Here is a 25,432-nt window from a genome sequence, read left to right as displayed (position 1 = left end):
TCTTTGAATTAACCTACTCAATAGTCTGCAAAACTTAAATTGCTCTCTTGTGCTGGGCAACAGGTTTAATAGAGAGTGCTGGTGACTCCATACTCCACCCATTCATTCACTGCAATACAATAAACTCTATATGGGAAACTTATCGGGTTGTAAAGAAACTACTACCTCATATAAACTGGGTTGGGAAATACTCAGTCCGGTCTCCACTAACCAAATAAGTTTAGTTTTTGAGGGGGATTGTGTCGCACGGTCCACTGCTGGCTTTTCGCTCCGCCCCCCTCAATAACCCACAATGCAATTCACTGTTTTAGACTGTATATGGGATACATATTAGCTTGTAGAACTTTTCGACCTGTCTCAGCTAAAGTGGGATTAAAAATACTCAAATATAGTTTGTTTTTTAAGAGGGACTGTGTCGTGCATATCCAGCAGCACTTCAATCTCCACCCCCTCCATAGCCTACAATGCAATACACTATAATATGGGATACATATTAGGTTGTAGAGAGAACTTTTCTACTTATTTCAGCTAAAGTGGGAAGTGAAATACTCAGTAGGGTCTCTACTAACCCAATATGTGTTGTTTTGGAAGGGGACTCTGTTGTATGTACCTAGCAGCACTTCGTTCTCCACCCAGCGATACAACACGATACACATCGTGTTGTAGAGAGAACTACCAACTTTAGCTAAAACGGGTAGAAAAGTTGTCTCTCTACAAGCCAATATGTAACCCATGTACTGTACAGTGTATGGTACAGTGTATTATGGTGTATTGCATTGGGGGCTATGGAGGGGGCAGAGAACGAAGTGCTGCTGGATATGTACGACACAGTCCTCCTGCAAAACGACACATATTTAGTTAGTAGAGACCCTACTGAGTATTTTCCACTGCACTTTAGCTGAGACAGGTAAAAACGTTTTCTCTCTACAGCCCAATATTCTCAACATACCAGTGTCAACATTGTATTTTTTCATTATTGGTCTAAATTTATTTTTTCTTCATAAATGACTTATTGGATTTTCTTGTTAGCACAATAAAAGTGGCCTTTGATTGAAATGCAATGTCTTGTGAATGAGTTATCCACTTTGCAATGTTTGGAAATGCAGCCTTTTATTTTGAAGGCTTCTTCATTACCATACGACTGTGACGTCATTGTTTGTGCTGCTGGCAGAATGCTAGTGCCGGCATTAACGGAGAAGAGAAGAGTCCCTGGGTGAACAAGTATACAACCGGGATATTCAAGCGAATAAATGCCACCAAGTATGACTGAGAGCTCGGTGAATAAGTTGATAAATGGAGATGTTTGCCACCGGACCGCAAACGGTAAAAAATCTTCGGGAAGGAACGGTTTCGTGAAGAATCATTGTTTGTTCCAACAACCGCAACAGAAGAAGTATCGGCGGCCGAGTGAGAAGGTGAGGCCCACCCGTCAACGCTACCGCTACACAGGAATAGGGAAGAAACACTTGCCTTTGTTTACAAGTAGATTGAATAACCACAGCCCAACGAAGTATCAAACAGTTGAATAATTCGCTACATTTTGTAGCTTTTATTACCTAGTCGTAGTTGTATTATTATAACAAGTTTGATAGAGTGGATGTTTTCTTACTAAATTATCATGCCTCAGAATTTGTGTGTACTGAGGGATAGGTTATGGGTGTTGTCAGATAGGCTGTTATGTTTCATCGATGAAAGTGAAGGAAAGTTTACAGTACACAATCGACCACTTACTTGACTAATTTTGAACATTGGTTGTATTTAGTTTTCCCAAAAGCCACTTTTAAACGAATCATTGACATCATAAATTCACTCTTTTAAACTCAAAACACCTGATGACGTTTTGCTACCTGATGACGTGATAATACTGGTATGTGTGTAGTAGTACAGCAATTTTGTGTGTGTGTGTGTGTGTGTGTGTGTGTGTGTGTGTGTGTGTGAGAGAGAGAGAGATTGTAGAAGGGCTGGTCTCTGTTTACACTGACACCACTTTGGAGAATACCAGTCAGCATGGGGAGGCAGAGCTTTTGTTATGTAACAACTAGACAGAGTACTTTGTTCTCCCCAGCCTGCACCTGGGGAGAATGGCTGCTGGCTATGGGAGTGGGCCCTGGCAGTGCAGGAATGTCTCTGAGGAGAAAGATATGGACGAGAGGGACGTGGTGGCAGTTGAGACAAATTAGTCATTGAAGTTGTTAGGTTTGTGTCCCATCCTACATCTTGATATTACCAGGTTCTGACCACTAAATGGTGCTGTTCCTACTTTTAGGTGATATTTGTTATCAGGAAAGTTCACCCAAATTACAAAATGACATTGGTTTCCTTACCCTGTAAGCGATTTATGGACAAGGTATGGCAGCAACCTATGCTTTGGTTTTGTTTACCTGGACACTGTTTAAAAAGCTAACTTTTAAGCATTTGTGGCACAAATCCAATGCAAGTCGATTTCTTTTGACCATGTCTTTGGATTCCTTGTTTCTAACTCATTGTTTAAAAAAACGTCAAATTGTATGTCAGGTATTATATTTATTGAATATTATATGAATCCTCTAAATTAAAATGTCCAATTTGGGTGCAGTCAATTAGCTTAATTTCTCAGAGACAAAATAATGTTGCAGGAATGCTAATCTTATCTGTTTCTAACAACAGAAACGATTTCAGAACAATCTGAGATGGTGGGTGTTGAAATCCTCTTGTGCTTTTTGAGGTGCAACGGCCCACATACTGTAGGCTACATTTCCAGTTTCCACCCCAGGTTCAAAGCAGTCTCTTCTCACATGACAGTTGGTCTTAGGACCGTTGCTAATGCACAGCTATAAATGGTGCTCAAATAAGATCTGTCTGTTTTTAGTAGTCTGTGGTAGTGGACATAGGGCCTAGGACACTAACTGCTTTCTCTGAACGGCATTTTTTCACTTTAAACATGAAGCAGCTCTCTGTCTCTCTCTCTCTCTGTCTCTCTCTCTCTCTCTCTGTCTCTCTCTCTCTCTGTCTCTCTCTCTCTCTGTCTCTCTCTCTCTGTTTCTCTCTCTCTGTCTCTCTCTCTCTGTCTGTCTCTGTCTCTCTCTCTCTGTCTGTCTCTCTGTCTCTCTCTCTCTGTCTGTGTCTGTCTCTCTCTCTCTGTCTGTCTCTCTGTCTCTCTCTCTCTCTGTCTGTGTCTGTCTCTCTCTCTCTCTGTCTGTCTCTCTCTCTCTGTCTGTCTCTCTCTCTCTGTCTGTCTCGGTCTGTCTCTCTCGGTCTGTCTCTCTCGGTCTGTCTCGGTCTGTCTGTCTCGGTCTGTCTGTCTCGGTCTGTCTGTCTCGGTCTGTCTCTCTCGGTCTGTCTCTCTCTGTCTGTCTCTCTCTGTCTGTCTCGGTCTGTCTCTCTCTGTCTGTCTCTCTCTGTCTGTCTCTGTCTCTCTCTCTCTGTCTGTCTCTGTCTCTCTCTCTGTCTGTCTCTCTCTCTCTGTCTCTCTCTCTCTCTCTGTCTGTCTCTCTGTCTGTCTCTGTCTGTCTGTCTCTGTCTGTCTGTCTCTGTCTGTCTGTCTCTCTCTGTCTGTCTCTCTGTCTCTCTGTCTCTGTGCATTTCAGTTAGCTTAAAGGTCTAGTTGTTAGCCGTCAGACCTCAGGGTGTATGTTGGTTAGTGGAGTAGTTAGAGGGCTATTTCCTCATGTTCGTTCTCCGTGGGAGACTGACCCTGGTAGCCGGTTCGACCAGTTCTGAGCTCAGTTGAGCACAGCCTGTACGTGTGCAAACACATACACCACAAAGGTATTTCAGAGAGGGGCATGACTGGGTCGCATGTGTTTGCTAAGCAGCCAGGGGTTTAATGGGGGACGAGGCCGACTGACTTCAGGTCATTTGATTTCAGAGTATAGTTTTCAGGACAATAAGCCACAGTTCAGCCTCAATTGGAAACCTATGGATAACCCTCTGAGCCTCGGGGCTATGTGATCTGGCTTTTTACGGGGGAAACAACTGCACTCATTCACGTTTTTTATTATATAACTTGAAATGGTCTTGGTCTGTTCTTGTCCCTCTGTGTTTTTAACAAACGATCTCTGAATAAAGAAGGCCTAGGCCAATTTTTCCTCATGTTTCCCTCTGAGTTGTATTAATGTCCATAAAGGCTCGACGAGCCTCTTAAATGTAGTTGTTACACTCTCTTGATCGAGAAGCGAAGCTAAACACCTTTTTAAATGTTCACTCTCGTCTAGCCCTGGCCTATGTGATCAAAGAGATAATGAGTTCACTCAAATGTCACTCGTTAATATTTTTCTCACCTTGGCTGTCACCCATGGGACAGAAGTAACTTCAACTGCCATTAGGGTACGCTTTGCTAAGCAGCAACTAGGCCTACCCCAAAAACAATGGCGGTTCCATGTCACCTTGTTTGGCTTTAACCAAATTTCATGCAAAGATCAATACAAAATCCCTTTGAGTAAGTAACACCACCGTCCTCTGTTTGTCTGTGTATTTCTTCTTCTCCAGAACAACCATGTGCATAATGCCAGCCTGTACAACAAGCCGTTTGTGGAGCAGTTTGAGGAGACTCCTCTGTTTGTGGCGGTTCTCACCTATGTGGGCTACGGCATCCTCACCATCTTCGGGTACCTCAGAGACTTCCTCCGGAACTGGGGCATCGAGAAATGCCACTTGGCCAGAGAGAGGGACGAACAGAAGGTAAGAGATGCAGACAGTACTTTTGTTATATTTACTGTTACATTTTGCAGACACTCGTATCCAGAGTGTCTATACATTTTGTTTGTCTGTATTTTTCTAAAGAATTAGGTATTTGCCACTAACCACTGATCTGGGATCAGATTACCTCACCGGCCCACCCCCCCCAATCCTAACCTAATCATTAAGATCTGACCCTGTATCAGTGGTTAGGGATAACTTCTACAGACTCCCTTCTCACCGCTCTCACTCTGCTCCCACCCTAACTGGCTTTTACTGGATTCGTTGCTTTGATGTAGATCCAACTATTACAATTCTAATATTTACTCAAGCGCTGTGTGAATAAGGTGTGTCTCCTTGGCGACAGTCTTATTCGGATGTGGGAATATTAGACATCTTTCAATTTTAACTTAATTGAAGTTGGTGGTTACTACTGGTTTCAGATCTCAACCGAGAGAAATTGTCTGCCATGTTTTGTGTCCTGGTAAGGGCTCTGAGTGATGTCACGCACCCAAGAATGCTCAACCAATCACCCGACGGATAAGGACTTTTCTCCCGGCTATCCTACGAAAGGAAATGTTGCCATGTAGCACAGGAATGTGCGAAAAAGCTAACTCAAGGCAGACTCAACAAGAGCTTTTTCACAACCATTATGCTCAGTGCAACCGTTATGTCCTAACAATTACTCAAGGAAGGTTCCAGAACAGAGTAAGCGTTTCCCAAACCTGTTATTTGTAAACAGCAATGCTCAGTGCAAGCGTAAGCCATGTCAAACGAGCTCTCTGAAAGCTTGAAAGAAAGACACACCTGTGCGCTTGCATTGATCCAGACCTAATCATTCTAACGTCTGACAGTGATCTCTCTCCCTCGGTCTGTTTTGTAGGACTTTGTTCCGCTGTACCAGGACTTTGAGAACTTCTACACCAGGAATCTATACATGCGTATCCGTGACAACTGGAACAGGCCTATCTGCAGTGTCCCTGGAGCCAAGATGGACCTGGTGGAGAGAACCTCCAAAGACTACAACTGGACGTTCGAGTGAGTCGCGCACCCTAACATCCCTAACAGGGCTTACTTATAGTGTGTGGGGGGCTACTGCGAGACCATTTGTTTGGTGCTGTAGCCTAGGGCCCAGCCCCAGAAAATCATGGGAGTAGCTCGGGAGACAAGATGTGTGTGGATGGATGGGTTGGTTCTTCTATCCTTGTGGGGACCTAAAATCCCCCAAAAGTAAAACAAGGAAAATTCTCCCTTGTGGGGACATTTCCCACATCCCCATGAGGATAAAGGCTATTTTAAGCTTAGGTTTAGGGTTACAATTAGGATTACAATTAGGGTTAGAATTATGGTTAGGGTAAGAGGAAGAATAGTGGTTATGGGTTGGGTTACTGGTTAAGGTTTAGAGTTAGGGAAAATAGGATTTTGAATTGAAATACATTTTAGGTCCCCACAAGGATAGAATACCAAAATGTGTATGTCCTTACCTACCTATGTCATGGAAGGCATGGCTCTATCATGCCCCCTCTATCACACTTCAGGTTGTTGCCCTACTTAAAGGACAAATCCACTCAAAAACGTTGTTTTTTGGTAAGTTTCACTGGTGACACTTGGCTTCTTGGAAGTCCATTATTTTAACTTGACTGCTGAAATGCCAAACATTTTAGGACCGTATCAAAAGACTAATGGAAAAAAAATATCAAAATAGATATATTTTTTTTGTAAGGGGAGACTGTCGGGACAAATGTGCTGAATAGAAACCACCAACTGTATTTATCCCATGTTATTGTGTGTTAATGATTGACCTCTTTCACTCTTACCTAGGCCCTATTTGATTTTATTCGCTTATTTTCACAACCAAATGTAAGTGTTAGGGAACCCATCACATCAAGATGCAGTTAAAAACAAAACCTATTCAAACACATTTAGCCAGTAAGGTATTTAATTTAGCTGCCTGGCAAAAATGAGAAGTACTTTATAAAAACAAAGGAAAACCCTTCATATTGACATGGGTATGTTCTCTGTTTGACACTGGTTTGTTTAATACTTCCGCCCATGTCTTGTCAGAGTTGCTCAAAGTTGTGTCTTTGTCTGCCAGACACACAGGCAAGGTGGTGAAAGACGTGATCAACATGGGTTCTTATAACTACCTGGGCTTTGCTGAGAACACTGGGAGGTGTGCTGACAGTGCCACAGGGTCGACACACAAGTACGGTGTGGGAGTGGGCAGCACCCGCTCTGAGATGGGTAAGACATGGTTATAATCAACTTCTTGTGGGGGAAAAGGGACATTTGCTTTAAAACACTCATATCTGTGGACCTCTGTAGCTCAGGTATAGCATGGCCCTTGCAACGGCTGTATAGTGGGTTCGATTCCCGATACCGCCCGAACACAAAGTCTATTCGCGCATGTCTGTAAGTCGCTTTGGATAAAAGCATCTGCTAAATGGCATGTGCTATCTAAAACAAAGCACAGATATGAAATATGCACTAGTACAGACAAGCTACTCCGCTCATTTTGTTGTTGGTCTTGTTTCTCCCGTATTCTTTGTGGTTTTGTCATTTTTAAAGAAACAAGGACACAAAAGCCACGTCCTCTGTTATTATGTACCACACAATGACAGAGCACCGAATATAATGACATGTTGGACATACACTGAGTGGACAAAACATTAGGAACACCTCTTTCCGTGACCGTCTGACCAGGGGAAAGCTATGATCTCTTATTGATGTCATTTGTTAAATCCACTTCAATCAGTGTAGATGAAGGGGAGGAGACCAATAATCTGAACTAAAAACCACACGTATTTTGGAATTTCTGTGCATCCTTGACAATCGCTAATCAATATCCAAAAACGGCACACTTTTTTTTCTCCACCTTGAACTTCTCTCTTTTGTGGCACCAAAGTGAAGGTTCATGGCAGGGGAAACGGTATTGCGTTAGTCTAGTGTGTGGTGTGGGAATAATGACAAGCAACTCTGGAGAGCTTTGTGTTCACATTGCCCTAAAAGGGAATCGGACCGCAAACTGAAATCCGACCACCTCCGAGATGGTCTCAGTTCGATTCAAGGGCTCTTTTGAGTGATCCGAGTTCCTTTTGAAGTGTACACACTGCACAAAAATTGTCTGAAAGGGACCAAGTGTGAAAACGCCCATAGAGCATCACTGTTACTGATATGGATAGTTATGTTCGTGCATCTTTATTGACGTCATGCACTTTACGTTGACATGAATACTTATTCATAGACTCAGCGAGATGATGTCGATGCAGTAAGTAAACAGCATAGTGGGTCAATTTCAAAATGCGAGGCTCAACTTCTCCTCTGTTTTGGTGCCCAAGGCTACCACGCTGTGAACCTGTGCACCTGCGTAGATACTGTGTGAGAGCAAAGTCTTGCATCTCGCTTATCTCTATCTGCGGTGCTGCTGGTGGCAATGTAATTTAGCTGAGTCTACCTTTTTGAAGTAAGGCCTTATTGTATTGACATGTTCTGCTGTCTCCAGGTAACCTGGACATCCATGAGGAGTTGGAGCAGTTGGTTGCTAGGTTCCTGGGGGTGGAGTCATCCATGGCGTTTGGGATGGGCTTCGCTACCAACTCCATGAACATTCCTGCTCTCGCTGGGAAGGTAGGAATTCTGCTGGAATGCCTCGCTTTGTCTCTTGCTCTCTGATCTCGCTCTTTCTCACTAGCCACATTTCCATCCATAGTTTTAATGCAAATAAAGTACTACCATATAAAAACCACGAAAGCTGTGATCGACGTTTTAGTACAATCTTTTTATGTCGGTAACATTAATTATGCGAGGAATAGCAATGGAACTGCCTTTATGCTCAAATATTTATTTAATGGCCATCATATCGAAGTAAACTTGGAGTCATGCGATCTGGTGTGTAGTCCGCTTACTACGATTCAGGAAAGCATGCCGTTTATTAGGCGACAGATGAAATAAATGATGATGAACTTCACAGGGTGGTGAAAGTGCAAGGTGTTGAGCTTGATGCTGCTTTCCAATAAATATTGAGGGTCTTATTCTGGTGACATGATGATCGATGCTTTTCCATAATAATCTCATCATGTAGACTCCGCTCGCAGCCTATCCGCTCGCAGCCTATCCGCTCGCAGCCTATCCGCTCGCAGCCTATCCGCTCGCAGCCTATCCGCTCGCAGCCTATCCGCTCGCAGCCTATCCGCTCGCAGCCTATCCGCTATCCGCTCGCAGCCTATCCGCTCGCAGCCTATCTGCGCCCTAACTGCAAGCTGTTGGCTAGAGTGAAGTTGCCAAGACAGGAGTAGACACAGTTGCTAATTAACGCAACAGTTTTTGTGACAAATCAGTAGGGTTGAAACGTGCATATTTCTTTATTGTAGAATTGTAGAATACTTGCATGAAAATCTGTCGCCAATTGCATGTAAACCTAGCTTATGTATGACTTTTATCCGTCTGTCTCTGTGTGTGTGTGTGCCTTTCTCTCGATCTCACTTTCTCTCTCCCTCTTTCTCTTGCCTCTCACTTTCTATAAGTCAATGTATTAAAGTAACCTTTCCTTCCCTGAAATGATCGCTGTTGGGAACACAGCGTATTTCCTTTTGGCGGTGAAAACATGTTATGTTTTCATTCACCAGTTGTATGTCCGTCTTAAAGGGTTAACGCCATTCCAAAACAATCTCGTTTCCTCCATGTGTTCTCAAAACATTGAGATACGGGGTAGTCAATCGTCATAATGCCTGACGACACCAATGGCCCCGAGGGTAGTAGCATAGGAAGTAGGGCCGGGCGACGTTATGATAGCATCGTCGATCAACGATGATTGACAGCCATTGTTGATGGTGACGACTTTGTGATATGACAGACAATAGTTTAGCCTATTTGAACTTGACTGGCGCTGCTCAGTAAAAAAAACGAGCAGCGTGTGCAGTTGCAAACCATAGTCTGGCTTTTTTAATGGCGGTTTTGGAGCAGTGGCTTCTTCCTTGCGGAGCGGCCTTTCAGGTTATGTCGATATAGGACTCGTTTTACTGTAGATATAGATACTTTTGTACCTGTTTCCTCCAGCATCTTAACAAGGTCCTTTGCTGTTGTTCTGGGATTGATTTGCACTTTTCGCACCAAAGTACGTTCATCTCTAGGAGACAGAACGCGTCTCCTTCCTGAGCGGTATGACGGCTGTAAACAATTATTGGTAAAATTACTATAGTTTGTTAACAAGAAATTTGTGGAGTGGTTGAAAAACAAGTTTTAATGACTCCAACCTAAGTGTATGTAAACTTCTGACCAAACTTGGCCATCACAAAGCCCTGACCTCAATCCTACAGAACATTTGTGTGCAGAACTGAAAAAGCGTGTGCGAGCAAGGAGGCCTACAAACCTGACTCGGTTACACCAGCTGTCAGGAGGAATGGGCCAACATTCACCCAACTTATTGTGGGATGCTTGTGGAAGACTACCTGAAAGGTTTGACCCAAGTTAAACAATTTAAAGGCAATGCTACCAAATACTAATTGAGTGTATGTAAACTTCTGACCCACTGGGAATGTGATGAAATAAATAAATCATTCTCTCTACTATTATTCTGACATTTCACATTCTTAAAAGACTTCAACTGTATCTCCTACTAGGCCGATCATAAAAGCCTTAAGACACCTTGAAGTTATGAACAGTGGCTTATTTCCCCAAATATTCTAGGCTACGAAGGTGTTGTTGTGGTTTTCAAGAATGAAGGTCTATAGCCTAGGCATAGGCTATTCTCAATCGCAGCTTAATGAGAGATGGCACAAACAATTATTCATTGTTCTATTATTTTATGAGGCAAATAAAGCCTGTGATGTATAACTTAACTCGCTACGGTAAGACTGTTCCTCATCAGACAGTCACTGCTCCATCATGTGCGTGCCACACACACACACACACACCTGGTCTGCTATTCCACCAGAAAGGAATATTCAAAAACATTTGCTATTGCCTGCACTTAGCCTCTTCCCAGGCTTTCAACAACATTATCTTTCGCCATGATTTGTCCAGTTAAATTCGATTTCGCGCTACAGCTTAACTGTCGTTTTAGCATAGCTTTTTGGTTATGTTTGAGTTTTATGTATTGAAATGGCCAATAGAGGCGATAGCATCATTTATCACTGTTTTATGGTACATAATCATCATAGGACAAAGGTTGACGTCGCCTAACCCTACCTCCTTCTAGTTCTGACTCTACCGATAGCTACGTTATTGAGGAAAAATGTACTTAATATGCCTGTGATAAGTGGTTGTCCCACCTAGCTATCTTAAGATGAATGCACTAACTGTAAGTCTCTCTGGATAAGAGCGTCTGCAAAATGACTAAAATGTGAAATGTAGGAAGCGCTCTGTGTCAGACACATTCACTCTCTCGCTCTGTGTGTGTGTGTGTGTGTGTTTTTGACAGAAAGTACAATTAAATTACCCCAGGGTACTTTAACTGTTGACTTTTCGGGAGACTAAAGAAAAATGAGCACTGTTTCTGTGTAAAGCTGATGTATTTATTAACGGGACAAACAAACAATAGGCTTACGTTTTTGCCATGAATCACCTTCATCAGAGCCTTGAGTAGGAAAAGGATATAGGGAGGCAGCTATATAACCTCGCAGGGGAACGTCCCGCTCGTCATGTCAATCAAACATGTCAGTAGTAACAGCAACTACACAAGTTATTCAAACAATAGTATGACTGATTAGAGATTCCTACACATACATTCCACTTGAGTAACAAAAGACGGAGAAATAAACAAAGAAAAACGTCTATACAAAAAAGATGAGGGAGAGCTGTTCATTCAGACCCTTTGGCTCGACGCAATCTAAGCAGTCGATCCAAAGTGCATCTCTCTGTAACAATTGCCTCTCAATATTGCCTCCTCTGGAGGAAAGAGAAACCGTCTCAATTACCCAGAATTTCAAGGTTGAGACTGCACCGTGATTGGCATTCACGTATTTTAGTATTTTTTTTATTTTACAGGATAAGTTGACTGAGAACACATTTTATAGCAACGACTTGGGGAATAGTTACAGGGGAGAGGAGGGGGGGATGAATGAGCCAATTGGAAGGGAAGCTGGGGATGATTAGGTGGCCATGATGGTATGAGGGCCAGTTTGGGAATTTAGCCAGGACACCAGGGTTAACACCCCTATTCTTATGATAGGTGCCATGGGATTTTTAATGACCACAGAGAGTCAGGACACCTGTTTAACGTCCCATCTAAAAGACCGCACCCTACATAAGGCAATGTCCCCAATCACTGCCCTGGGGCATTGGGATATTATTATTTATTTAATTTTGGACCAGAGGAAAGAGTGCCTCCTACTGGCCCTCCAACACCACTTCCAGCAGCATCTGGTCTCCCATCCAGGGACGTAGTGCTGCACGATTGCGCGTTCTGTATTTTTGGTGCGGATAGCTGTTTTATGTTCAGTTACTCTTCATTTGAGTGCTCGTTTCGTCGGACCAATGTGAACAAGCCCACATGGGCATTTTGAGCGTGTGAATAGCATGTGTTGTACCCTCTCTTACACACACACATGGTCGTCCTCGTGAGAGTAAGAACACACATTTCCTGACGAACATCAGAACCACTGGTTAGAGAGGAGGTAAAGGTCCAGAATCGTTTTTCTCTCGTTTTTCCTCCTTTCCTCGCTTCTTCTTGTAAATTGCGTCATTGAATAATGAGCTCATTCTGCTCAATCATTCATTCACTAGATGATTAAATTGTGTAGCCTGTCCTGAGGTAACTATGCAACGGTGTCATGTGTCGTCGCGTGATGGCCGAGGTGTCACTGACTGTGAGACCGTCTGTAAAGCCCTCCCCTTCAGGGAAGCTGTCCTTTATACCACTTTAGTTCTTCAGTATATTGTATTGCTATGTAAATACATTTGATTAATATTAAGTAATTCTAGGGCTGTTTGATGTAGTATATTGTATGAGTTACTTGATTTAACACAATGGCTCCTGTAAGGAGTCTATGCCATTGAATGTCCTCCATCGCTCTGTAAGGGGCCAGTTTGAAAATGTTGTATGAAATACTTTCTGTAAGTTAATTTGTTATTTCCAGGGCTGTTTGATTCTGAGTGATGAGTTGAACCATGCCTCTTTGGTGCTGGGGGCGCGCCTCTCTGGCGCCACCATCCGCGTCTTCAAACACAACAGTGAGTACACTAACACTAGTTCCACTCAACTACCCCCAAGGCCACTACACACTGGGGGGAACTATACAATAAGAATTCCACAAAGGCTCTGTGCTTTGGTGTCGGTTTTACCTTGCACAGTAGTGGGTGTGCCCATTGGCGACACATGTTTACCGCTACATAATCTACTGTTCCTCCCTTTTGTGATCAGTTAGGTGTGTCACGGAATACAACCATTACCGATAGTCTGCTCCTTTTCATGCCAACGTTTTAGTTTTAGACTGCTCTGAGACTGGGTGCCAGTCTGTGTTAGTCAGCTGGTTGTCTTATCATGGACACAATGTAGCATTGTTGAACGTCAAAAAACGTTCAGGTATTCCGGCTGCATTATTCACACCCTGTCTATGTCCTAGTCTTCTCTAACACCGTTCTGTCGGTCTCCGCTCCCAGATATGGTGAGTCTAGAGAAGCTGTTGAGAGATGCCATTGTTCACGGCCAGCCCAGAACACACAGGCCCTGGAAGAAGATACTCATTCTGGTCGAGGGAATCTACAGGTATTCTACCTTTTTTTAGAAAGACTAACAGATTCTAACCCTTTGAACTCTCATATGTAGGGCAAGATGGATTCTGTGGAGGCATGTTTTATTTATATATATATATATATTATTTCTTTTTAATCCAGGTGATATAAATCAAACCAAACCGATTTATGCGGATACGCTCTTTCTAGCAGAATTGATTGATGTCGAGTGAATCATACTGCAGTGCATTCAGACTTCGCATAGAAGTGGACATAAAAAGTGTGTGGCTTGAGTTCTTCGTAAGGTACTTAGCGTAAAAAGTCAACCAATCCATAATGATCAATATGGTTGTTAGTAAAGCTGCCTCTCCCTAATCAATATAATTCACCAATGTGTAGTTAAAATGGTCTCACACACCCTTAGGGAACTTAAGATAAACAGTCATTGTCTTCCCACTGCAAACACAGATCAAGGAGCTGCAAATAAGATATACTCAGTGGCTAATTTATTTGGTACACCACGCCGTTCCTACAGACGGAGTCATTGTGGCCGAGGCTTGGTATATAAAGCAGGCAAACGGGCATTCAGTTACTGTTCGATTGAACGTTAGAACAAGTGACTTTAAGCGTGGTTTGATAGTCTGTGCGAGGCGCCACGGTTCCAGTATCTCAGAAACGGCCTCCTGGGCTTTTCACGCACAACAGTGTCTAGGGTTTACCAAAAAACATCCAGTCAGTGGCAGTCCTGTGGCTGAAAACAGCTCGTTGATGAGAGGTTGAAGAAGAATGGCAAGAATCGGGCCACAAACAGGCATATAACGGCACAGTACAACAGTGGTGTGCAGAACAGCATCACGGAACGTACAATTCGTCAGTCCTTGTCATGGATGAGCTATTGCAGCAGATGACCACACCGGGTTCCACTCCTATCAGCTAAAAACAAGAAGAAGCGGCTCCAGTGGGTACATGATGACCAACACTGGACAATTGAGGAGTGGAAAAATATTGCCTGGTCCGACAAATCCCAGTTCCTGTTGCATCATGCTGATGGCAGTCAGGATTTGGCGTAAGCAGCATGAGTCTATTGCCCCATCCTGTCTGATGTCAGCGGTACAGCCTCGTAGCACTGGTGTAATGGTGTGGGGAATAAACATCCTGGCACACGTTAGGAAAATAATTCAGGCTGTTCTGGAGGCAAAGGGGGGGTCTGACCCAGTACTAGATGGGTATACCTAATAAACTGCCCACTCAGTGTACAGTACATTGTTTAGAGATTATACCTAGGGTGAACTAATCACCTGTCTTTGTAGGTAAAGTAACATAAGGTGAAAAGTACAGTTAACTGACCCATCGTTTTAGTGTGCATGTGTCTCTCTCCTCCCTCCACCTCTCACCATTCTCCTCTCCTTCCCCAGTATGGAGGGCTCTATAGTACGTCTGCCTGAGGTGATAGCCCTGAAGAAGCATTATAAGGCCTATCTGTACCTGGATGAGGCCCATAGCATCGGAGCTCTCGGACCACGAGGTGGAGGGGTGGTGGACTACTTTGGTCTGGATCCCAAAGACGTTGACATCATGATGGGAACATTCACGAAGAGCTTTGGTGCTGCTGGAGGATACATCGGAGGGAAGAGGGTGAGTTCGATGTCAGCTCTAAAGCAACCCTGATTTCCTGCCGTCTTCACACATGCCAATTCTGGTAACAGAGTGAATACGGGACTAAGAAGTAGGGCAACGTGTGTCACTCCCACGAAAGGTCACGGGTTAGGAGAAATGTTCTTGGCAGGGTGCCAAGGTCCTCAAAGCTATGTTCAGGGCAGTAAATGTGCTAAAACATTCCATTACAACAAAGCTAAGTATGTGTGTATAGATAACAGGCACTGACACGGGACATCATATTTATAATGACTAGAAGCCTTTAAGATTTCCAGGATGGTTTCTGATAAAGTTCACTGGGACAGTTTAGATGTGGAGGTTTAGTCATCAACAAGACAAACTGGTTTTATCATTGCCCCATGATGTGGGAAATTCTCTAAGGGCTGAATCCTAACTTGAGATCCTAACTCAGATTGTCACATATATCATGCTTTCACATCAACAGGAGACTTGTACAGAAATTTGAGATTTTCACGATCTGAAGTTCGACCTTTATGTAGTATTATTGTAATTATAAAACCCATTTATATTGACAATGGTGTTTTATTGTATCTCTCACCCTTAGGAGTTGATAGACTACCTGCGGTCCCACTCCCACAGTTCAATCTACGCCACGGCCATGTCCCCTCCCGTGTCACAACAGATCATCACCTCTATGAAGATCATCATGGGAGAGGACGACACCACTCTGGGTGAGTTTACACAGCAAGCCTCCACTTCGGCTGGGACCAGACTGTGTTGTTGATTGAAAACTGGTTTAGTATCTGTTTAGGTAGTTCTTTTCATCTCAGTTCCTGGAGAGCTACACGGTGTTATAAACTGGGTAGTTCGAGCATTGAATGCTGATTGGCTGACGGTCGTGGTATACCACGGGTGTGACAAAACGTTTATTTTTATTATAGGCTTTTGTTCTTGCCTGGCACTGAAAAACATGAATCATTCATCCAGTGTTTGTTGTGTTGAATCTAGGCCAAGGGGTTGATGACTGCAATACAGAACAAAAGGTATTTCGATTGCGTTAGGCAGTAACTGACACCACAGTGTCTTTACCATCAGTAGCCACAAGATGGAAGTATAGACCTGGAAAGCTTAGGAGCTGTTTTGCCCACTGGAGTCGACCTAAACCCTGCTGCTTGGTTAATCTTATCACGTGAAGTCATTGCCCTCTCCAACAGATGACAGCTCAGAGGTGGGAGCTTAATGTCATGTAGGGTTTGTATAGATTTTCCTCACCAGCTTTGAACTGGTCTGATCTGTACTTTGACTCAGGGAGTGGCAATTACTCACCTACAGCCAGGTGATGAATCCTGTATAATACATTTCTAAGTGGCTAAAAGTGTAAGGTAAACAAAGGAGAGTCTGGATAATAATCATTCTAGAATGGCACATATAGTTGCCATGGCACTATTCCTGTTCGGACTCCCCCGACAGACACACAACCACACACACACACACACACAGCCTTATTGGTGACTAAAAGTAAAGTGGCCGATGTTGAAAGAATCCATTTCCCTGTTCAATAACAGCAGATTTTAGCTCATCTCGCTCAGGCAGGCATTAGTTGTTGATCTTGTTGTTGTTTATGTGCATAGGCAACTGAGGGCGAGAGCGCCAACCTGTTCATGGTTGTTTGATCAATAGGATTGTGAAGTTCCCTAACGTAAGAGGACTATACTGCTATTTACATATTTGCAGAAATCCATTCCGGTGTATTTTGGGGATTGCTTTCTAATGATCTAAAGTTGCGCTCTTGCTACTGCCTGTAAAATGTCAGGCAAACTGATTGCATGTAGGCCTACTGTAGCTCTGATTGGTTATGACGCGCTGGTCCTGGACAAGACAGATGTTTTTATTAGGTTTTATTTACTGCAGTGTCTATTAATTGTCCAAACACAAGGCTGCTTTCCCACTCTATATTGCTATAGAATTTTCACAAATGCCTGACTATGCATCATTCCCAAACATTCTATGAATTTCTGAAAACGTGAAAATCACCATCTAAGTGGTTGCGTGTCAGAAAAAGTTTTTATTTTTTTCATCCCTGGGGGGTGTGGGTGTGTGTGTGTGTGTGTGTGTGTGTGTGTGTGAGGAACAGATTTTAATAAGATTTCATGGTAGCAATTAAAAGGGAACAGTTTGGAGATCTTTGGAAAATGATTAGACTAAAGGTGAGGACCCAACAGTCCACCTGTCACAAGACTGAATCCAAACATTACACTATTGATTTGATGCACATTTTACATTTACTGTACTTTTTGCCTCATTTGATAACGAAATCTGAAAATACTGAAGATGCATTCAGTAACTTGATAAGAATATTCTTGGAGAGTTTTGGGGTAGATGTCACACAAGGTTAAAAAAAAATGACAAGGGTTTGAGTGAGAGGGCTAACTGGTGTCTCCACGTGGCCACCCACCTCTCCAAGGTGTGCACAGTTCCTAAGCAATTCCAAATCACTTTTATGACTCAAAGAAGTTTAACTATAAGGTGGTGCTTTTATTTTTTAGCTCTCCTAGCTCTGTCATTAAGGAAGTAGATCAAGGACACTTGTAGTTGTTTTGTTTGGAACACAGCCCTGCATCCACGCCTTTACACAATTACCGTTGTTTACGCAATCCAAAAACAACCCATTATCAATCGCAGTCTGGGTCAGGGTGGGCATAATTTGAAAGCTTGTTCTATTGCCAACATGACTAGCTACATTGACTAGCTACATTTTCAAATACAATCTTAGTGTTAGGCTTTCACTAGGTATTTCAGAGTACCAAATTGTATACTGAAGTAGGGCAGAAAAATATAAATGCAAAAACAAAAATAGAAATGCAAATATTTCAAAGATTTTACTGAGTTACAGTTTACATAAGGAAATCGGTCAATTGAAATAAATTGATTAGGACCGAATCTATAGATTTCACATGACTTGGACACGGCGCAGCCATGGGTGGGCCTAGGGGAGTGCATAAGCCCACCCACTTGGAAGCCAGGCCTACCCACTGGGGAGGTCCTTGGCTGGCATGGTTACACGTGGTCTGCGGTTGAGGCTTATAGTAGAGAAATGAACAATCAATTCTCTGGCAACAGCTCTGGTGGACATTCCTGCAGTCCGCGTGCCAGTTGCAAGCACCCTCAACTTGAGACATCTGTGGTATCGTATTGTGTGACAAAATTGCACATTTTAGAGGCCTTTTGTCCCCAGCACAAGGTGCACCTGTGTAATGATCAGGGACGTAAACAAATTTGTGCTCAATTTGAAATAAGCTTTTTTGTGCGTATGAAACATTTCTGGGATCTTTTATTTCAGCTCATGAAACGACACTTTACGTGTTTCGTTTTATAATTTTGTTCAGTTTAATGTTGGTGCGTATAGAATGGAGTCGTGAGTGCATTCAGATGCCTGTTTCCGCGGCAACATTTTTTTTTCACAATACAATAAACAGATTCATTCTGTTCAGAACAACTGTCAACACAACCCAGTGTATAACGCCATGTTGTCTTGTAACTGGACATTTTAAACATGGTGATCATAAACGTTGACACGGTATATGACATGAGTTTTATGATATGGAAGTGCGAAGTGCACATTTGGACTCATGGATCTTTAACTTGCTTGTATGACATCCAAGCGGTATTTATTATAATCCTCAACATGTCATCTTTCAAAATACTGTACATCGAGTCCTCAATGTACAGCATTTCCCTGACTCGGACAACAAATCATGAGCAAAAGTTGCCCAATTAGCGGGAGGGATTGGGACTACTTCTTGTCATGTGCGGTGCTCAAGTTCAGAACAGCTGTCAGTCCAAACCCATACAGCGCTGTGAAGCGTGGAGCCTGAAGTCTGACGTCATGTATAGCATGTTACTGTGAAGCCACTGCATTCCAATTTATGCGCTTATCAGTGTCCAAATCTGCCATTTTCAAACCGTATACAGGTACAAGTGTAAAGGGCTACGACCACCAACTGTCACTCAAAACTAAAGGCAATGTGTGTTGACAGTCACTCCTACACACACAGCACAGCACATCCCCCTCTCAGTAGCACCAGGCTGGGTTAAAACCTCCGGACAGTCCCCTGCATCCCTCAGAGGGCTCTGGGTGATTGAAGCCTGTAAAGTGGTAGCATGGACTTTCCCCACATAGAGCTTTATAGCTTTCAGATGTCTGTGTGTTGGAGCTCCATAGTGTCTGTGCAAAAGTGTTTGTCTTTGCACCTTCTAGCTGGGTACAAAGCGGCCTGACGCTGGGGGTTAGAGTTCTAGGTGGCTCCCCTGACCTTCAGGCCTTCAGAGAACGAGCTGTGGTAAAACAGATTGAAACAAACGCGCACACAGCCCAGCGAGGGTCCGGGTCACTCCAGGGTTGTTACTCTAACAGGGAGGTTCCTCCCGTCTCCCACCAAGGTAGAAGTTGCGTTTAACCACAGATCTAGGATCAGATTACTCTATAGCCCAACATTACCCATTGGGGGATGAAAACATATATCTCACCCGGTATCAGTGGATAGGGACAAGTCCCTCCCAGGTGGGCCACAGTACAGCAAGGTTGTATTCATTAGGGCATGCAATGGTAAACGTTTTACACCGGAAAATGAACAATTCTTATTGGATCAAGTCCAAGTAGGGCCTCACAGTTTCAGTCCATTCACTTCTGTTTGGTCCTCAATGAATATGAGGCTGATCTAGCAGCTATGTTCAAACCATCACAATGCTCCAGACCATTCTCTGACAAGCAGATGGATGGAAATGACTGATCTCACGGTCTTGTCTAAATCACTTGACAGTTTTCTCAGGAAAGAGTAACATTGGCAGTTCGATGGTTCCCAGCTCCGTGTGGGTTTGAGATTCAAGCCTTTGAAGTGTAGTCACTGCCAATAGCTGCATAACTAGTAGTGGCATCGAGGCTGCTAACGTTTTGGCCGTTGTGTCATGCGCCAGAATGACTGACGGGTTCAAAACTTGGAGAGTTAATAAGTCTTGAGTGTCTCGGGCAAGGTTGCTCATCATATTGAGTGTGGTTCAAGGAACCACGTCCATAACACAACCAGAATTACTTTCTCTGGTTTGAAGATCAAATCAAATATGTGGATGAGACCGGAGACAGACAGGACATTCCTACCAGGGAGCCCCTCAATATGAAAGGAATTTCAAACAAGTGGAAAGCAATTCCTTCTCCTGAAAGCATCACTCTCTTTTTTTTTTTGTTCAGCCTATATGTTTATCATTCTACAATTCTCTCAGAATGGCTTTGAATTCCAAAGCCAGGGACCAGGGGAAACGACTGTCTGTGCGAAATTAATTTCATTTCAGACTTGAGCCTGGAATGCTTTATGTTTTCAGCTCTGTGTTTCAAAATGAAATGGCAGATGCTGTTTTTTGAGTTTGAGCACCTAGATATATCCCTTCCTTTCAGTCAACAAGGAAGTTAGGCCTAAGGTTGTGGGCTGAAATAGTGTGTAAATGCCACAGTCCTTTCAATGGTTGTGGTTTACCTGTTGATGTTTTTACTGGTTAATGGTTGTAGTCTCTAATGGTTTAATTGGTTGTTAATGTTTCCAGGGGCGGAGCGTCTAAAGCAGTTGTCGGAAAATACCATATACTTCAGAAGGAAACTCAGAGAGATGGGATTCATCATCTACGGAAACGATGACTCTCCTGTCGTACCCATGATGCTCTACATGCCGGCCAAAATAGGGTAGGTCTGGTAACTGCTAGTTCGTGATGTTTACAGAAACGCAAACCTCGGCTAAGATGGAGTGGTTTTGATCAGTCAGCCAAGTCACACATCTTGGTCAGCTGACACCAGTTGCTGAGTAAATAACCACAGTGAACATGATCAGACTGTTTCTGTTATATTCACTTTTCTCTCTCACGATCAACATGACATTGCTCAGCCAGCCAGCCAGCCATAGAATAAGCAGATTGTTAACACATTGGTCACGTGGTCCATAATCCTGATCTCTGATTGGTTCGCTCTCAGGGCGTTTGGCAGGGAGATGGTGAAGAGGAACATTGGGACAGTGGTGGTTGGCTTCCCTGCCACACCCATCATAGAGTCCAGGGCCAGGTTCTGTGTGTCTGCCGCACACACCAGGGACATGCTGGACACGGTGAGTCACCGATCAGAGACGCACACACACACATGCACCAGACATGCTTGACACAGTGAGTCAACTAATCACAGTACAGAGTAGTCAAAGGACTCCTCCCTCTCTCCATGGAGCCATCTCTATCTGGCTCTCGCTGGTACTTTTTCAAAAGTGTAGCCTTGTTTTGTCAGTCTCTCACGCAATAGGATTTGTATTCAGAATGATTTATATTCTATTCAACTCTCTCTTTTATCTTAGTATAGGATGAAAGGAGGAGGAAGGATACTAGGTGAGGAGACTACATTTAAGTATTGAGATGTACCCAAAGTTTCTATGTGGTCCTAGAATTGTGTCCAGTCCAATTGATGGGAATGGTTATGGTTAGTTACAATAGTAGGTGCATTGTTAGAATGTATGGTGAAGACTTTATTTTTCCCTTGAGACATCACCATCATCCTTTGAATGCTGATGGAATTCCTCCACATCTTTTCGTCTCCTCAAAGTAGTTACAGTGACTGACTGACTGTCTCCCAGCAGTGAGTCAGTCATGCCTGGCTTCTGACTGTCAGGGCTGATGTGCTGCAGGGATGGAGGACATGAAAGGCATTTCAATACATGCTTTATTAGAGGGGCGGGGGTGTGAGAGAACACCTGGGTTCAGCAAGTGTTTGTTTTCTTCAAATACTTAAGCTGAGCTCGCCTGGTGCAACAGAACCAACAAAATCATCCCATAAGTGCTAACCCCGCCCATCTGGCAATCCCAGGGAGGCTCAATTATGTGTTCAAAGTATTTGGAAGAACACAAATACTACTTGAACCCTGGTGTGGGAGTCTTGGAAGGAAGACAGCACAGTGCCATAACTATGGCGGAGCAGCAAGCTCAGATTTAGTTTTATTTGGGCATGTGCGTTGTCTGTCCAAGGACAGTTATTTATCTTTTGGAAGAGCATGTCAACACTGTTTTAATGCTCCATTTAAAGCACATCAGCTTCACTTTGTTAAAATGCATGAAGCCACGTTTTTTTTCTTCTTTGGAAAACTCTTCTCCCTCTTTACTCAAAGTTCAGAGAAGGTGTTGGAAAAAAGAGAAAATCAAGGAAGGTAAATTGTTTCCAGGTGGGTTGCGGACCGATGGTATCGCAACACAGAAAGTCTCTTGTGGAAAGTGGTGTAGGCCAATTTATTTATTTTTGCTCAGTTTTTTAGTTTTACGCAAGTAGACTCCATTTTTCTTCACTAACAATTTCGTCAGGTGAATGTCATGGTTCAGCAACCCTCACAATGGTGGAAGAAGCACACCTCTCCCCATTCAGTCTCTATGATCAACAGGAATTACTCATAGTTCTTAATACACACGATATGCTGCTGTTGTGTAGCTCCTCAATTCTCCCCTCTATCCTCAGTAAAGAATCCCACTTCTGACACCAAGTGTAGTAAACATAATGTCTTCTGTTGAGAAGATAACATCTATCCTTTCTTCCCCCAGGCACTGGAGGCCATCAGTGAGGTTGGAGATGTGTTGCAGCTGAAGTACTCCAGACATCATCATTTCCCCTCCTCCCTGGGTCCATGGTCCTCTGCGGAGAGTCTGCTCCTGGAGCCCAGCCACGTCAAGCCTTCTTGTCATATAACTAACTGAACCAGCTGCACCAGGCATACTTGCACGTTTGTTTGTTTTTGCACTTACCTGGTGCACCGGCTCTAAATCAGTCCCTGACTAAAGAATGAAAATGTAGAAGTGGAAACTTAGTGGATTTGAGTATCTCTTGACCTACACTACAGTGGGGCAGGGATATTAAAAAAAAGTCACCAAGGTCCTATTGTGTGTGTTTGTTTCGAAGTGTGTAAGCCCCTATGGTTGTCTTAATGTATCTTAACTTATTGTGAATTCATTTTTTTTGTGTTGGACCTAAATGTTGAATCTTATTTCCGTGTGCACATTGCATTATGGGGGCTTCTAGTGCAATAATAACAAGATGGGGAGGAAGAGTAGAATAAGACATGGATTTATATTGCCATTAAAATACACTATTTGTTTGGTTGTACCAATGGAGGAAATGAATCAGAGAAATGGAATCCCTAGAACAGGGATCTACATTTAGTTCTAGGGATTATATTTCTAGGGGTTGGAAAACAGCAGAAGTTATAATGCAAGAAAGAAGTAAATAAATAATGTATGTCATTTATGACTAGTAGAGCAACATATAGGCTTCATATCAAACGAGGTACATCGTCAAGTGTAGCTTATTTGATATTCAACTTTCCACTCTGATCGGTGTGTTGGACTTTAATATTGTCACTGGGCTCTTTCCCTCACCAATGTTGATATTATCTGCCGTTTACACAGTAAATGAACAGGTAAAATCTCAACATCTTTGACCTATTATCGGAGCTAATCCTCTCTCTCTCGCGCACTCTGTGTAAGCTACATATTACACCTGTTTAGAAGGATAGGGTAAGAACCCTATTGAAGAGCTGCCATGTTGTGAATATTTGTTATATATATATTACAACTTTTTTTCCCCTATCATTCTTCAGCCTTTAATATTTAGTGTTTATGCCTGCACTCGAATGACTTAAGCCCAAATGTCTTAAACATTTCTATACGCTCTAGAGTATTTAACACGTCTATACGCTCTAGAGTATTTAACACGTCTATACGCTCTAGAGTATTTCATATTTCATAAGCGTGATAAGAGCCATGTCGTGTGAAGTGTTTCTCTTGGGGGTTGGTAATCACGGACACCGATTTTTAGGCTAGTCCTGGACCGAAAAACGATTTGAATGAGATTATTGGCTTAATCTGTGTCCGGGAAACTGACCCTTTCTGAAGAACCACGTGGTTTGAGTCTCGAACTGTATATCTTCTATGTGCTTATCTTAATAACCAGCGTTGATGTCTTCGCAAACTATGACACGCTGGCCATAATGTGACCCACCTGTTTATCTGTATGCATGAAGATGCTGCATCCTAGCCATGCTGCTCTGATGTACAGATATGTCCTTATTTGGTAAAACTTCCTATTGATACTCTCTTCACGGTGCATTATAAGTGCATTTATAGTGCCTTATGAGCTATATATAATGCATTACATAGAGGAAGTGTTACGCCTTTATTTATTACAAATGTCATCGTTTTGAGATGTTTTCTAATATAATGTCTCTGTGGCAGCTCTAAATATTTTCTACACCTTTGGGGGGCGGTCTTTGGTTCTCTGTATAATCCTTTTTTGGTTCCAGGTATAACCTTTTTTTTGGTTCCAGAACCTTTAAACCAAAAGGTTCTTTTGAGGGTTCTTTGTTGGGTGAAAGAGTTCTGCCTGGAAGCGAAACGGTTCTACAGGGAGAGCAGAAGAAACCTTTAGGAACACTTTTGATGGAGTATGTGTGTCTTAATAACAGACGGACCACATCTTCAGTGCTAGTACTACTGACAGGCATTGGAAATGCACAGATGATGTAGCCCCACTGAAATGACAGGCTTTACGGCTGGCTAACTGACGCTTGGTTTAAAGGAAGCATCTTTTCCCACCAGCTCTCTCTCACAATGATTCTTCTCTAATAGGGCATTCCAGAATTGGCTGATTTTTGTTTTAATTTTACTTTGTTTTGTTTAAATGTTTGGACTTTCCATGGCTCAATTTATGGGTCAGCTCAAGTATAATATTGTCTTTAGTCAAATATCCAGTTTGTAGTGTGTGAGTGTACATCATTTTTATTTGTATTGGAAGTAGAAATATGTGGAAGAGAGCTGCGGTTAGCACTGTGATCATTCCACTACTACAAACTCCTTATTAAACTATGGCTGAGATTTAAAGTGTCTATAATTTGTCCAGACGTAACATTTTAAACTTGCTACTTTTCTGTTGTGTTTAGTTAAATCTGGGTGGGCCCATGTAGTCTGTCTTCATCCCAAATGGCACCGTATTCCCTATAGTGCACTACTCTTGACCAGAGCCCTAGTCAAAATGGTGCACTATATAGGGAGTAGGGTGCTATTTAGGATCACCCTCTGTATCCCGTTCCCATCTCCTTTCTATTGAGGCATGACGTGATTGCTGACATCCAGTAACGGGACCATTTATCTCAGGAAGGCTGTTTAGATTTCAATAATGCTATAAACATATGTAATTAATCATTATCTGACTCAAAGTAAATGTTTTTTTTTTTAAATGAAAAGATTTAAAAGCCCTTTGATGTAACATTACATTGTTTAACTTGCCATGGAAAGACATGTGATCTGGCCTACTCTGTAAAGGCATATACACCTGTATGCTATCAGTAAGCTTTCACTCTTGGCAAGTTCAATGTTTGAAGATAAACCACTTGATGGGTTTTTTTGACGCTATGGTTTATGTTGACTG

At 42.8% G+C, this 25,432-nt stretch overlaps 1 protein-coding gene across 1 annotated transcript; it reads left to right on the top strand.

Annotated features, from left to right (window-relative positions):
- The first annotated feature begins 1,160 nt into the window (after positions 1-1,160).
- sptlc2b (serine palmitoyltransferase, long chain base subunit 2b) lies at positions 1,161-24,885 on the top strand. Its single transcript, XM_014145035.3, has 12 exons — positions 1,161-1,415; positions 4,468-4,659; positions 5,540-5,694; positions 6,752-6,900; positions 8,159-8,283; positions 12,732-12,825; positions 13,255-13,360; positions 14,742-14,961; positions 15,548-15,674; positions 20,539-20,674; positions 20,960-21,089; positions 22,555-24,885. The coding sequence occupies exons 1-12, from the start codon at positions 1,251-1,253 to the stop codon at positions 22,705-22,707; spliced, it is 1,752 nt and encodes a 583-aa protein (XP_014000510.1). The 5' UTR covers positions 1,161-1,250; the 3' UTR covers positions 22,708-24,885.
- Positions 24,886-25,432: the final 547 nt, after the last annotated feature.

The sequence above is a fragment of the Salmo salar genome, chromosome 15, assembly GCF_965601325.2.
Source record: "Salmo salar chromosome 15, fSalSal1, whole genome shotgun sequence".
Lineage (NCBI taxonomy): Eukaryota > Metazoa > Chordata > Actinopteri > Salmoniformes > Salmonidae > Salmo > Salmo salar.
The sequence above is the reverse complement of the archived record's forward strand: the minus strand, read 5'-3'. Positions and strand labels throughout refer to the sequence as shown.